Below are 15,910 nucleotides of genomic sequence, written 5' to 3' on the forward strand. Positions count from 1 at the left end.
ATGAAACAGCAAAATTGTCAGTATTTTCAGATGGTATTATTTTGGACATAGAAGATTCAAAAGACTCTGCAGATGAACTATTAGAATTAATGAGAGAGTTTAGCAAATTTACTAGATACACATTCAAGATACCTAAATCAATTATATTTCTACATATCAACAGCAGGAAAAAAAGTATTTTAAAAATGCCATTTATAGTGGCATCAGAAAGATCAAGAATCTAGGAATAAATCTTACAAAAGATATGTTAAGTGCGCTACAAGAAAAATTGTAAAATTTTATTTAGAAACATTTAAGAAAACCTAAACAAATGGAAAGATATACCATGCTCGTGGATTGGAAGACTCATTATTGTAAAAATGTCAGTTCTCCCTAAATTGAATTATAGATTTGATTCAATTCCTATCAAATTTCAGCAGATTTTTGGGGGGGCTGGGGAGCTGTTTCATCTTTGTGGAACTTGACAAGTGCTTTCTAAAATTTATGTGGAAAATGCAAAAAGTCAAGAATTGAGAAGACACTCTTGAAGAACAGGTGGGAGGATTTACTTAACCAGATATCAAGATGTGTACTAAAGCTCTGTTAAACAAGGCAGTGTGACGTTGTACAAGGATGGCAAATACAGCCACATAACAGAACAGAGAGCAGAGAAACAGGCCCATGCGCAGATGGACACTAGGAGTTCCACATGGGTGACAATGCACAGCAGCGGGGCAGAAGAGGTCTTTTTGGTAAATGATGCTGGAATAATTGACTATCCAAATGGAAAATAATTTAATAGGATGCACATCATGCACAGAGACACAAATGTGAAAAACAAAACTATAAAGCTTTTATGAGATAATATAGGAAAATATCCTCATAACACAAAATGCACTAGCCATAAAGGAAAAAAACTAACAACCCAACTACATAAAAATTAAGAACGTTTATTTTCACAGGATTCCATAAAAAGAATAAGACAAGCCATCAAGTGAGAGAAGGTATTTATGACATATATAACCAACCAACAAAGGGCTAATATTTGGAATAGATGAAGAACTTTACAAATCAATGATAAAAAGGTAGACAACCGAAAATATGGGCAAAAGATTTGAACAGGCACTTAAGCTCGAATGTTTAATAATATATATGAATAAATGCTCAGGCTCATTGGTAAGCAGGAAAAGGAACATTAAAACCACAATGAGATATAACTACACATCCATAAGATGGGAAAATCCTGACAATAACCCTGTATGGTTATTTGCTCGATGGTGTGAAGCAAGTGAATGCTCATACACCGCTGGTTGGAGAGTAAATATCTATAACCATTTTAGAAAATTGTTTGGCATTATCTAGTAAAGCTGCAAATACATCTACCCAATGACTTAGCAGTTCCACTCTTAGGTGCATATCCTAAGAAATATATGCTTGTGCACACAGGGAGACTTGTGCAAGCATTTTCATAGCAGCATTGTTGGTAACTGTCTAAAACCAGAATCAAACCAAATCCATCAACAGTAAGATAGATCAATTCTTTGGTATATAATCATGCAAAAGAATATTATGCAGCAATAAAACTGGTTGGACTACATGAATTTTATCAAAGTGAAAAAGGCTTAATGAAAGAATACATTCAGTACGACTCCATATTTAAAAGTTTCAAAAGCAGGCAAAATCAACCTGTGTTTTTTAAGAATGCATAAATACATGGTAAAGCTATAAAGGAAAGCAAGAGAATTAATATTATAAAAGTAAGAATAGTGATGAGCTTCCATCAGAGTGTGGAGGCTGTGATAGGGAACTTCTGTATCTTAACCTAGGTAAGGATTAGAACAGGATATACTTTATAACTCTTTGTCAAACTCTATGCCCTTTTATATGCATATGATATTTTATAATACAATTTTTTTTAAATGTATCATATACAAAGTCAAAATATTATCTCCCCTCATAAACATTATCTAATTTTGTCCTTACCACAAGGTCCTGCCAAGCAGGTATTATCCCATTTTACAGGTAGGAAAACTGAAGTTCAAATGGCTAAGTGTTTTATTTTTGCAAATAGTTAGGTAATTTGCCTAAGACATCCTAGTGAGTGATAGAACTAGAGCTTCACCCAAGTCCCACCCACAGTCTCTCTGAGGCCCATTCATACTCTTTCCATGGTGGTTCTCTGTAGCTTCTACAATTCACTGCAGCTCTAAACCTATGATGCCCCATTCTTCAGTCACTGAGCCATGCAACATCTCTCATAAGACAGCTCACATCTTTTCCAAAGTAGGCCTTCCCATTCCCTTAACAGCACAGTCCTCCAAAGCCAATGGTGGGCCTGTGCAGTGAGTCTGCATCCCATCACCCACCCACCTGGTCCAGGCTAAATGTCATCCCTTCCTCTCTGATCCACAAAATCCCCTACTTGAGCTAAGAAACCATGTGTAACTCTTGTCCCAAACATGATTAGAGGACAGTAGTGCCCCTGTAAGTCCCACGCAGGGCGAGTCATCGTGTTCCTCCAACATATTCTGACCCTAACCGTCCACATTGCTATCTGGGAGCCTTGCCTCAGCTCCACCCTCACGGCATCCTCTCAGCTACTCCAGGGTGTAGAAGCCTCTGGAGGAGAGGCACGTGGTTCCTGAGGTAGCACCTTTACCTGGCCCAAGGGAGCTGGCCCGCCCAGCAGAGAATGCTAGGGTCTGATCCCACTCAGGACGAGACCCCAAGATTTTTAGCACCTGCCTGAATTCCAGCTGCCAGGTGACAAGGTCCTGTACCAGCAACACCACTGCTCTCTGCTGCCTAGGCAGGTACCAGGTGATCGGGGGTATCATCTCTCCTGTCAATGACAACTACGGAAAGAAGGACCTCGTGGCTGCCCGGCACCGGGTGGCCATGGCCCGGCTGGCCCTGCAGACGTCCGACTGGATCCAGGTGGACCCCTGGGAGAGCGAGCAGGTGCAGTGGACGGAGACAGTCAAGGTGCTGAGGTAACGGTGGGCATGTGCTCTTGGGATGAGCAGGGGCCACGGTCGCGTCTGCAGAGCCCACAGGGTGACAGGCAGGGATGGAGTGTTGAGTGGAGCTTCAGCCAGCCCATCTCACCCAAATTCTGCAAGTGTTTCTCCTTAGAGGGAGAGAGACCAACAGATTCACATTCTCAGAGAGGTCCTAAGTGGAAAAATCACAAACCACTGCCCTTCAGGGCACACTTTGTGGGAAAGCCCCATCTTGTTTCAGAGGGTTGTAGCATCTAGGCTCCAGGGCCACCACTCGGTAGCTGTGTGACATTAGGCACATGACATTTCTCTGGGACACATTTCTCACTTGCAAAACGGGGACAGCATAACCTAATGAGCATTACGAAAATGTAAATCACTTTTCTGACCCAGAACCAAATAATCATACTCAGTAAGTGAGACCCTTTATTATTGTCATCACTGACTAGGTTGAAAACTGCATCTACATAATAGGCCATCTTTTCCAAGTGTACAAATCCTAGGTTCTATAAATCTAGACTTTAAGAAAAAACTATGAATCTAGAAATAATTACACAGGATTTTTTTTTTTCTTTTAGAATTGCTATTAGCATTCCGCGTAAGTAATGCAGCCGTTTAAAAGCCCTGTATTTTAGAACAATGGGTCTCTGACTTTTGTCTGGGAAGCTTTCCTGGGAGATTGCTAGAGAAGCAAGAAGTCTCACTTGTCCCGCCTGTCAGAGGGGATTGTGAGGTGGGCCTGCCTGTCACTAATGACAGCCAGCTCTGCCGGAAGGGATTGCAAACTGTGGGCTGTGTCTTGATCTATGTGGAAGCACTAGGGTTGTCAGAGAATAGGAGACACAAGGGACCAGGTTGAATGATTGACAGCCCTGTCCATAATTTGGATCGGTTTTTATTTTTTACTAATCTTCAAAGTCACTTGGGAGAAAAATGTTTGCCTTTTTAAGCAAAGGTAAACATTTAGTTTCCACATCCTGGTTCTTATTACTTACCCTTTACTGGGGAAAGAACCAGCTAGAAGCATTCCGCAGTTACAGTGCTACTTCAAAATCTGTTGTCAAATTGAAGGAGAGCAAATATGAAATAATTGTTAGATATATGCTTCTCTTTTTTTTTTTAACTTAAGTAATAAATTTACACCTAGATCACCCTTTTAGAATAAACAGTGTAGTCGGCTCTCATTTATCTAGGCTAACAGAGGGGAGTAGAAACAAATCAGATAATCCGACAAATCATTTAGCTTTAATATGTAGTCAGAAACAAAGAGACGCTCTCCTTTTCCACCCTGTGAGGGGCAGTGTGGCCTCGGGCCCAGATCTTGGAGCCAAATTTACTAGCGAAGTGACTTGATGTAAATGAGTTAGCCTCTCTGAGCCTCAATTCCTCACCTAATAAGATGGGGATGACACCACCAACTTCACTGGGATACAGTATGAACTACATGAGATGATGTCGGAAAACACCTGGTTTAAAGTAGGTGCTTAATAATGTTAGCTACCTTCCCTGCATCCCTAATGGGCCCATAATGTCTCCTCATAACAGATAAGCCATTCACAGGTAAGTAGGATTTGACCGCAGTACCACGTAATTAATATCCTGCTGCAAAATGCAGACCTAAGATTTTACAGGACACATTCTCTTTCTTTTTTTTACTGTACCCTTTAGACAAGTGCTTCTCAGCCCTGGCTGCACCTTGAATCACCTAGGGAGCCTTCAAAAGTACGGAAGCCTGAGTCTTCCCCAGAGACTGAGATGTCATTGGTCTAGGACGGGGCCTTAGGATTTTTAAGAGCTCCCTGGTGATTCTAATGTGTGGCCAGGGTTGAGATCCACAGCCTCAGTCACCAAGTGTGTGAATCATGCTTATGATTAGTACTGGGACCAGTCCAAACCAGTGGTCTCAATCCTGGCTGTAGGAATCACCTGGGAAGCTATTTCTAAATGCTCAACCTCCCCTACCTGAGATTTTGATTTTTCTGGGGCAGGGTCTAGGCATGGGTACTTTTAAAGGTCCCCAAATGATTTATTTTGTGCAGCCAAGGTTGAGAATCCACTGATATAGTCAACACTGTTTTATCAGATAGCTGATTAAGATTTTGTTTCAGTATTTGGGGTGGACTTCATTAGAACATTTGTTTAATTACTAATGTTTTCCTAAAATTCCCAAAAGCATTTTTTTTAAGATTGAAAATCTGGTTAAAATTGTAAAGTTAGGTGATTCTAGAAGCATTGTAGAAATCCACCCCACCCTTTGCTCCATTTAGTATCCTCTTGGTGGACTCAGCAGTGAATCTACATCATGGTGACAGTGACATATGTCACTATGAAGTCAATTCACTGTAGGGCTTATTGAGTATTCTTTTCCTCCTTATTAGGTTTTTTATTTTTACTCTAATTTTTAAAAAAATCTAGGCCAGCTTTCATGCTTTTAGGGCACTTGATAACTGATTTCACTTGCCCTTTCCCCATGCTGGGGGAGGGCCTCGGTCACGATGCCATTTGATGTGGTCCAGCAGCAGCTCATGTGCCCCTTGGCAAACATGGTCTTATGTCGTCCTCATTTTACAGATGAGTAAACTGAGGCTCAGAGAGGCTAAGTTAACCACAGTCGCACAACAAATAAGCAAGTGGTGGAGCCCTAGTCTGTTGAACTCTGAAGCCATGCTTATGGCCATCCTCAAAACCAGTGATCTACGGGTGGGACCACGATGTGGCTGACTCCGCTTCTGCCACAGTGACCTTCTGATCGGGTATTGTTGGAGACCAGGGGCTGCTGAGGACACAGAGAACATGCTGCCAGGGGCTGGGCACACCAGGGTACCCCTCAGGCAGGCAACAAGAGGAAGCAATGACCTCCCGCCCAACAAAGGCGGAGTGGAGGTCTGTGAGGAAGATACATTTGGCATTGAAAATAATCATTTGCACACCAGAGTTCAGAGCTCCAGCTAATATTCAGAGTAGGGTCAACTTGAACCAGGAGCGTCAAGGTAAGTAAAATAAAATAATACCAGCTTTCATTGATCACCTACTATGTGTGCCAGGTATATAATATCTAGTCAGCTCAGCAACTCTGAGAAGTAGGTAAGTTTGGCCTCATTTCACAGATGAGGAAACAGAGGTTCTGAAAGGGTCAGCAACATACTCAAAGTCCTACAGCGAGAAAGTGGAGGTGAGACCCGAACCTACTTCAGTCTGATGCGAGATTCCAGACTAACCCAGGAGTGAATCCTCAGAGGTGAAGCTTTCTAAAACCAAAGCAATCAGACAATAATGGAAACACAGACGAGTCCAGCGAGGCCCTGAGAAGACTCAGCTGAGCCTCTGAGACCATCAGGAGGGAACCTGGACCTGAATTAAATGTATTTCTTTATCCCCCTTCCATCCTTCGTGAATTCAGCTGACTTTACTAAGCAGTTCCCTAGGTACCAAGAATATAAGGATGAATTAAATGAGCTCCTTGTTCACAACCTGGTGGGGAAGACAGACTGAGAGTAAGGATACTAATAACAGCTAACGTCGATGGGGCACTTTTCTGTGGATGGGCTGTGCTAAGCTCTCTAATTCATCCTCACAACAGCTCTCTGGGGCGGGTACTGTCATTGTCCGCCATTCTACAGATAAGGAAAGTGGAGGCAGATTGCTTAAGGCACCCACCAAGATTCCACAGCTCCTAGTTAGAACCAGTATTCCAACCCAGGCAATCTCATTCTAGAACTTAACCTCTACACTGCACCCGCTCCTAATAATAATCAGCATCAGCCACTTCCCCAGCCGGGGAGAAGCCCTTGCTCCTTCATGGTCTTGTGATACTCAGGGTAGACAAGGCCGGCATTAACTTTCCTGACCATTTAACAGAGGTCAGTGAGGCCCTGAGGGTGTTTGTGACTCACCCAGGCTCGGACAAGCAGAAGAGCCTAAACTTGAGCCCAGCCACTCTGGCTACAAACACATGCTTCTCCCACCAGCCACTTCTCCTTCCCAAACACAGCTCTAGTTAATACGGTAGGTGGAAGATGGAAGATCAAATTGATACAAGACGTAGTGATTACCTGTGCTCGATTAAAAAGAAGAAGGCACAGCTATCTCTTGATTTGCAGAAGATAGATTGCTTAAAGAGCCGAGCCTGCCATATGGGTGTAAGTCTAATCATATCTGAACTGCTAACACGTAATGAGATTTGCTCTGCGCTGCACACTGCTTGGTGGGCTTTGCATGTATAACTCCTTTCATCTTCGTGACCATCCATGGGAAGCCGGCACTGTCATCATTCCTCGTTTTGCAGGTGCCGAGACTGGAAACCGCCCACCCGGGGTCCCACCGCTGGCCGGCGGGGGAGCTGGGATTCAACCCAGGCAGTCTGGCTCCAAGCCAGGCTCTGAGCATCACCCTGTCAAATTCTAAAGTACTAGCTCATGATCCGAGAGAGCCTCTATCTTGAGAGGCAGCTGTGGGCCATGCACTGTGCCAGTGCTTGCTGCGTGTTAGCTCATTTACCTTCACAAAAGTCTAAAAAGTAGGTGTATTATCCCAGCTTTACAACTGAAAATTTGTATTTTGAACTCAGGTCTGATTCTAATAGCCCAGGTCCGTAATCCCTATTCAGTTTTTTGTAAAAAGTGAGGTATTGAAAGAAAATACTAAAAGAGTAGAAATCTGCTCATTTCCTCCTTTCAGCCGGGGCTCACAGAAGGCAGTGAGCTGCCTTGGATGCGGGGGTCTGTGAGGACCCAGATGCATCACCTGGCACAGGGCCTGGCACATAGTAGGCCTTCAGCAAATATTTATGGAATGAGCTACCTAAAATGGACAATTTTTTTAAGTCGAGACTTAAAATCAGAGACCCCCCTGGGTGGTTTGGGGGGACTGTAGGCCACATGGACGCCCCCTGAACCCATATGCTTACAACACAGGCACCATCACAGCGAACTGCTCAGATCTCTGCCCCGGAAGGAAGGCCCGGACCAAGGCAAGGTTGACTCTCCAGCCCCCGCAGGTGGGTGCTGACCCTCTCCTCTGTGGGAGGGTGAGATGTCAGGGCTTCGTGTAAGAACCAATGGGAGTCACAGCCCCCTGGGCACAGATAAGAGTTTTGGAAGCCTGCTAGGGGTGACACTTCCCACGTTGAAAGGTCAAACTAACCAATCTGCCACCTTCCCTTGTAAATTGTTATGCTAAATTGGGATTTTCTGCCCCAAAGGAGTTTATCTACTCTTGTGACTTGTGCTTGTGACCTGGATTACAGTCAGGGCTACACAGAGATAAACTTCTGGGTGCTGCTGGGCTGCTTTTGAAGGCCTTAGCCTTTTTGAAAACAAAATGTGCCATTATATCCCTTAAACTAATACTTTATAGCAGTGTTACTCTGTTTTACTTGGAAGAGGAAACCTATTTTTAAGGCATGTAAAGTCGATTTGGATTATCCTTTTAATTTGTAGCCCTGGGTTTCTACCCTGTTGTCAACTCCTGGTGTTTGATGGAATCTTGTCAGCTGTGATTTCAGAGTACCTCCCATGGCAGCCCTGGTACCTGGGGTCAAATGCATAGCCCCTCAGGCACATAAACAGGAGCACCAGTGATGGGGGGCAGGGCAGGATGTGCCATGAGCAGGGAATCGCTGGTCCCACTGGGCCAACACTCCAGCGGCTCTCCCAACTTTAGTTGGTGGGACACTATTTCCCTATTAGAAGGGCTCCAGAATGTCACGGTTAAACAAACTTAAAGTGGTGTCTTTACTGCAGGACTTTTCAGAGGCTTTACTATGTTCATGTGCGTTGTGACTCTGAAAGAAAGGGAAGAGGCTCGCAGCCGTTCTTAGCACTTTTTAATCATGGGACTCTTTTTAATGCATATTAGTATTTCTCAGAACCGGTGCTCCCCAGAACACAGACTGGGAAACACTCTTCTAAAAGGACTTGAAGGGTGGGTGGGGAGACATTAGGAGTTTGGGATTAACATATACACACTACTATATATATAAAATAGGTAAACAACAAGGACCTACTGTATAGCACAGGGGATTATATTCAATATCTTGTAATAACCTATAATAGAAAAAAATCTGAAAAAGAATATATATATGTTTATAATTAATTAATTAATCACTTAATTAAAAGGACTTGAAAATGCCCTGAAGGTTTCCTGAATGCTGGTCAAAGGAACCTGTGAGGCTTGTTAAAAACGCTAATTCCCAGGCCACGCCTCAGACCTGCTGAGGGGGAATGGGGCCTGGGACTCTGGGTGTTTAATAGGCACGCTGGGGAACTGCTTTACCGCCAGTCTGGGGAGCTGTGCACTAGAGTAGGAATCCAAGAAAGAAGGAGCTACAGAGTCTCCTATATGATGAGCTCGTACAATGTTTATTACACTCCCCTGGTCTCCCTGTCTGCCCCCCCTCCATTGCCAGCATGGGCTCCTCCTCGTCTGTCCCGCAGTCCTGAGCACAGCACGCAGTGTGCATTCTCAGCCCTCTGCCTTCTTTCTGAATCACCTCCGGCTCAGCAGCCACTCCTAATAGGGTTCTAGAGATGCCGGCTGAGAACAGAGACAGGTGCCCAGCCCCTGCCCTGAGCTGGAGACAGGCCGTGAATGGCAGTGCGTCCAGACATGGATTAGGGTGACCGGAGGAGGTGACGCCTGCGCCATGACTCATAGGATCAGTAGGTTCTCTGGGGCTGGGGATATTTCGGGGACAGAGGGGCAGCTGAGTAAGGCACACAGGCAGGAAGTGCTGGGCACTCCATGCCATTCAGGATGCTGGAGCCCACAGTGAAGGAAGGGAGTAGCTTCCAGTGAGGTAGGAGGAAGGCCACGCTTAGGCTCCCAGCTTCTCAGCTCTCTGCAGATGCTTCCAGAATCCCTGTCTCTGCCTGGCGTGCCCCTCCTCCCCATTCCCTTCTTGGCTCCCTTGTTGAAAACCTGTCTGTCCTGTAAGGCCCAGATTGGAACCCACTTCCCTGTGGCGAAACCAGTCCTTCCCTCCCCCAAAGCTCACCCCGCATTCTTTTTTGGATTTATCTTTCCAGGGGGCTACTAGTCTGCTCTGCTTGGCCCTATGATGTTGGGGGTTTGTTCCTTATCCCCTTTCTCTCTGTTCAAACCCTAAATCCTACTCATCTTGTTCTCTTCCAAAGTAACTGTTTAAAAAGGAAGTTTGCATTGAATGAAAAGTGAGCTTTTCAATTTACCAAAATACAGCAGGGGCCTTAAAAATGTGTGTGCCCTTTGCTTGATACATTCTTCTTCTAGGAATCTGGCTGAAGAAATAATTAGAAATTGGGATGAAGACATGCAGAAGGATGTTTATCGTGGCAATTTTTATAATGGCAGAAAATAAAAGCAACCTCAGTGTTTAAATGTAAGGGAATGTATAAGTAAATTACACTGTATATATAGGATGTATATATATATATAGGATGTATATAGGATGTTCTGTATATATAGGATGAAGAATCCACACAAAAGGTTTTCATGATATGGAGAAACACTTAGGAGGTGAATGGGAAAAAAATCAGGATACAATACTGTGTAATCTCAAGTATATAAAAATATGTAAATATACTTTCACATCTATTTGTGTGTTTAAATGGAAAAGACTAAAGAAGTACACCAAAATATTGAGTTTTTTGTAGAAAGAATTATTGTTGCTGTTATTTTCTACTTTAAATACTTATGTATTTTCCATACGTCCCATAATTGACATAGATTTCATGTTTGTCATCAGAAAAAAAAAAACTAGAGCAATTAAAAAAAGGCAAGTGATTTTTTCTCAGCGTAAGTTTGGCCTTTGATGAGGTCGCTTGTATGTTACTAGTGACGTGTTTTTAAAGGACCATTTTGTGTGCCGTGTAGTTTGTCATGCGCTGCTCTCCTCTGGGGCTGAGCTCAGCATTTTCTGGCCGCCGGAGCCCGGCTTTGCCCATCACTCCTGTGATATGCAGTCCTCCTTGGACTCACCCAGAGGCGTGTGAATTGCCTTGTCCCGGGCTGCTTGGGTGTCACACTTTGGGGTGGATGATGCCTCAGTCCTTTAACAGACCGCCTCTGTCGCTTGTGAATGTGGTCCCTGCCTTGGCTGATGGGGCCCGAGCACAGCTCAGCCCCATTCTCCTTTCATACAACCAGAGCAGACGCTTCATCTGGTTCCATTTCACACTGACTGTTCCAAGGCGGCCTTGTATGGTGAATTTGGGTGCCACCCTTCAGTTGCCAATACCTGGCTTCATCTTGGGTGTCCTGTCTAGACCCAGAAGTCCTACGCTCCAGACACCACCCTCGGTGCCTGCACTAAGCAGGAAATTTCCATTGCATTCTCTCCATCACTCAACTTCCATAACTCCCAAAGGAGGCTTTATTATCCCTACTACAGCTGAGGAAACAGGCCCACCCGCTATAACTATCCCGGGGTCCTCGCAGATCTGAAATTAGAACCCAGGGTTGACTGGCCTCAGGGCTGGTGCTCTTTGATGTCAAAGAGTTAGGGCAACTGGACATTCAAAGGGAAAGGTCCTGGCGGCACTTCTCCCACTTTCTGTGTTAATCTCTACTTCATCTGCTTTCCAAAGCCTGTGGCCATTCAAAAAGCACACTGCCCCAAAACACCCACGGACATCTATTTATGTCACTATGTCACCGTTAGGACAAATCAGATTGGCAGTATTTATTCAAAACCTCAGACTTACAGACTTTGGACTTAGACAGTCAGAGTCACTCGGTATGCAGATTTTTTAAGAGTGATGTGAATGGATTTGAAAAGGAGATGTGAATGCCTCTGGGGGGCCTGATGACAGGACTGCCCAGAGTTGGGATCTGAGACGCGTATGGCCATCACACCAGTCCCACAGACATGCCTTTGACTTGGGGGACGGGGCAGGCGTGGGTACTTGTCTCTTCTGGGCAAGGGCTCAGAGTGAATCATATTCCATACTGTCATTGTTAATGAATTCAAACAATATCTAATATCGAAGTGGATATGTGGAAATCGTTCCCACAGAAATCCACAGGAGAAGAATCCCTGACCTGTGGGAACAGGGTGGTGTGCCTCAGACCCCAGAAGACCCTGGAATTCAGTGCACATCATTTAACCTCCCCCATAGGAAGACCACATAACAGCAACCCAATTGCTTGAAAGGTTGAACAGTGGTCTCTTGCTACATTACTATGGTCAAATAAATAAGAAATTAGAGTAAAATCTCACAGGTGCAGAGTAGTTTGGATCCACATACATGTTGTAAGCAATGGGACCAGCTCAAATGAGTGAAAAAGGTCTAAGTTATTGGGCTTCCCTGATGGCGCAGTGGTTGAGAGTCTGCCTGCCAATGCAGGGGACACGGGCTCGAGCCCTGGTCTAGGAGGATCCCACATGCCGCGGAGCAACTGGGCCCGTGAGCCACAATTACTGAGCCTGCGCGTCTGGAGCCTGTGCTCTGCAACAAGAGACGCCGCGATAGTGAGAGGCCCGTGCACCGCGATGAAGAGTGGCCCCCGCTTGCCGCAACTAGAGAAAGCCCTAGCACAGAAACGAAGACCCAACACAGCCACAAATAAATAAATAAATAAATAAACCCAAAGTTTAAAAAAAAAAGCTTACACTTAAAAAAAAAAGGTCTAAGTTATTGAATAATTTTTAAATACAGTTTTATTGATTTTAAAAGGCCAGGTACTTAGGAGATATTCCATAAGTGCTGAATGGATGTGCTGATGAATGGATTGGTGGATAAGTAGGTAAAGATGGATGGATGGATGGATGGACGGACGGACGGACAGTAGTTAACATATGTCACACTTACTCTGTTCCAAGCACTGTTCTAAGTGCTTTACATTTATAAGCTCATTCAATTCTAATCCTATGAGATAAGTACTGTTACTATCCCCATTTTAAACTTGAGGTCACACAGCTGTCAAATGGCAGAGCCAGGATTTGAATCTAAGAAGTCTGGCACTAGAGTCCTAGTTCTTAACCATGGAGAATTCATGAATACATGCCTTAATAAATGTTTGAGTATCATTTTATTATACCAATACTATGCTGCTAAAGTGTTTGAAGTGTGTTTCTGTAATTACATCTGCTGCTTTAAAATGAGTAAACAAGTTCAGTGCCACCATTTCATGGATGGGGAAACTGAGGCCCAGAGAAGGATCTCAGCTCCAGCCCCACAGCAGCCTGTGCCCGACTGAGGCCGGAACTCTGACCTGTCCATGACATCTCTAGTTTCTCATTTTCCAGTGCACCACTGGTCTAGTGCTCGTTTGTAAACTCATCTCTCTGGTCCACGTCCAGATCCCTTCAAAGGTTTCACAATAGAGGAGCCTAAACCGACCATTTACATCAGGTTTTCCCCAGCAGCTGGTATCCCTGAAGCCCCTCCTGGCTGAGATTTCAGGGTGACTGAGAGATGCCCGTGCCCTAGAAGCCCAGCCTTTGCCGTTCACTGAAGCTAGAACTGACTTCCAGAAGGACTAGAGGTCCTGCTCGTTGCTTCTAGCATGGACTTGGTTTTTCCTTTTCCGATTAGCCCATTCAAAGGGGGCCTGAACAGGAATGGTGCCAGGAATATCCAGGCAGGGTGATGCATGTACAATTCCTGCCAGCAGGCGGAGGCAGAGCCCAGCGGTTTCAAATGCCCCAGCTGGAGGCTGGCTGTGTGCATTTAAATCCTGACTCCTCTGCTTAAATGAGTCATGCACCGCTCTGTGCCTCAGTTTCCCCCTCCGCAAAGTGGGCACGACAATAACACCTACCTTCTGAGGTTGCTCTGAGGCTCAAATGAGATTAAACACATAAAGCGCTTAGCAATAGTGCCCACAGTAAACAACCAATACATATTAAGTATTCTTTAATCATCATAATCATCATTCTCTAGTAGCACAAATGCCAAAGGATTAGCCACATTGATCAGTTGTTCTAGAGCTTTGTTTTATTGAAAACAGATGAAAAGGTCACCAGCTGGGGTCTTAGAGACCTTTTAGTTACCCACAGATCCTTTATAATTAACCTTTAGGATGAGATTGTACTTATAAAAATACCAGGTGTTAGGGCTGAAATAGATTTTGAGAAAGGCAGTGGCTTGTTAGTCCCAGGGCTTTAAGAACCTCACCTTCTATCAGAAGACGGGGTTCTAGGTACAGCACAGCCGCCTTTGGACTCTGCTATGGGGTCCAGCAACCACAGACAGCCTTATGGTATAACATTGAAAAAAAAAATTTTTTTGTATTACTTGGCACTTTGCCAATGTTAAAAGATTTATTGATTAAAGTATTACTTACAACTGTATGTCCCTGAAGTAGCTTCAGATTCATTTACATGCTTTTTCTTTTTAAGTCATGAACACGGAGACATTGAGTTCCCCATACATTCCAAGAAAAGCATTTTTTGAAAATTTCAAACAGAATATGATGTTATCTTTCCTGGCCATGACCCTTCTGTAACTTTCTTGGGATCCACCCTTGTTTTTCCAGCTGTGCCTGAGCTGAAGCTCCTCTGCGGGGCAGATGTCTTGAAGACCTTCCAGACCCCCAACCTCTGGAAAGACACGCACATCCAGGAAATAGTGGAGAAGTTCGGCTTGGTGTGCGTGGACCGGGCAGGGCACGACCCAAAGGGGTACATCTTGGGCTCACCCATCCTGCAAAGGTACCAGGACAACATCCACCTGGCCAGGGAGCCAGTGCAGAACGAGATCAGTGCCACATACATCAGGTGGGCCCTGGGCCAAGGGCAGAGCGTGAAGTACCTGCTCCCCGATGCCGTCATCGCCTACATCAAGGAGCACGACCTCTACACCAGCCCCGGAGAGGAATGAAGGTTAGCCGAGCTGGGGAGGGCCAGCTCCGCCTCCTCCACTGATCTCGTCCTGAGGACAGGGCGCTTACAGTCTTTGTTTTCCTAAGTTTGTCCATTTTTCATTTGGTTTGTTTCAACAATGATTTTGTTTGTGAGGCATCTTCTGTCCCAGGAAGAGATACCTTCTTCAGGGAGGAGCAAATGTTTACATCACGAGGATGGACATTTATCACAGAAGTTAAAGTGGTGTGGCAGGTCATTAGGTTTAGACAAAAGCTCTCAGAACCTCTGGATGAAGAGGCCTTCTTATTTTGTAGATGGTAGTTATGGCTGCACACTGAAGGCAGTTCTGCACATGGCAGGGGGCCCCTGAGGGTCAGATCAGAATTGCCCACAAAGCATTTTTTAACTAGGACCAGGTGCAGCTTGCGGGTCTTGATTGGAGAGACTTGACAGGATGCTGATTACCAAACAGTGGGCTTTGTCAATGCCTTGTTTCCACAAAGTAATGCTCATGGAGGAGTCCAAAATTTGGAAGCAACACTTTGCTGATTGACATTGAATCTTCCTTTACAAACCGTAGTCTGCCTGCCTACTGGCCATTGATAAAATTTAACCTAAAATCTTTGCAGGTAGTGATCCTCAAACAATATTTTTGATACAATACATATATATATATATATTTTTTAAACACAGCTATTCTATAAATGCCAGGGCTCCTGATTTCCAGGTTTCTAAAAAAGAATGGAGGTAAAACAGATGCCTTGACTGTTTTAGAAGATCTTTTTGAATGTTTTATGACTGCCTGCCTGTTTGAATATTGGCGAAGGGATAAATAATAAATTGACATCAAAAAGCACTAATGAAAAGTTTCTCTTTTTTCTTATATTATTAATGCCTGATGTACCAGGTGTTGCTTTTCTTTTTAGCTACTCCATGAAATTTGCTACTGTTCCAATCGAACTGGCATGAATTTAAAAGTTTCCATTCCCGGGTACCAGCTGTGGAGGAAGCAATTGCTTTCCAACACGAAGCAAATGGTTCTCTAAGCTCTGGGTTGATGGCTGTGTTCTGGTGAGCCCCGAAAGTTGCCCACAGGAGCTGGTGTGTGTGTTCAGGATTTTTCCTTCCACTCCCGATTAGGAAG

At 44.5% G+C, this 15,910-nt stretch overlaps 1 protein-coding gene across 1 annotated transcript in view; it reads left to right on the forward strand.

Annotated features, from left to right (window-relative positions):
- Positions 1–15,375, forward strand: part of NMNAT3 (nicotinamide nucleotide adenylyltransferase 3) — a 114,888-nt gene extending 99,513 nt beyond the window's left edge. The window contains exons 4-6 of the mRNA XM_061192772.1: positions 2,789–2,972; positions 7,895–7,977; positions 14,439–15,375. Coding sequence (XP_061048755.1) covers positions 2,789–2,972; positions 7,895–7,977; positions 14,439–14,782 — 611 coding nt within the window. The 3' untranslated portion in view covers positions 14,783–15,375. The remainder of the gene's footprint in view (positions 1–2,788; positions 2,973–7,894; positions 7,978–14,438) is intronic.
- Positions 15,376–15,910: the final 535 nt, after the last annotated feature.

This window comes from Eubalaena glacialis, chromosome 6, assembly GCF_028564815.1.
Source record: "Eubalaena glacialis isolate mEubGla1 chromosome 6, mEubGla1.1.hap2.+ XY, whole genome shotgun sequence".
Classification (NCBI taxonomy): Eukaryota; Metazoa; Chordata; class Mammalia; order Artiodactyla; family Balaenidae; genus Eubalaena; species Eubalaena glacialis.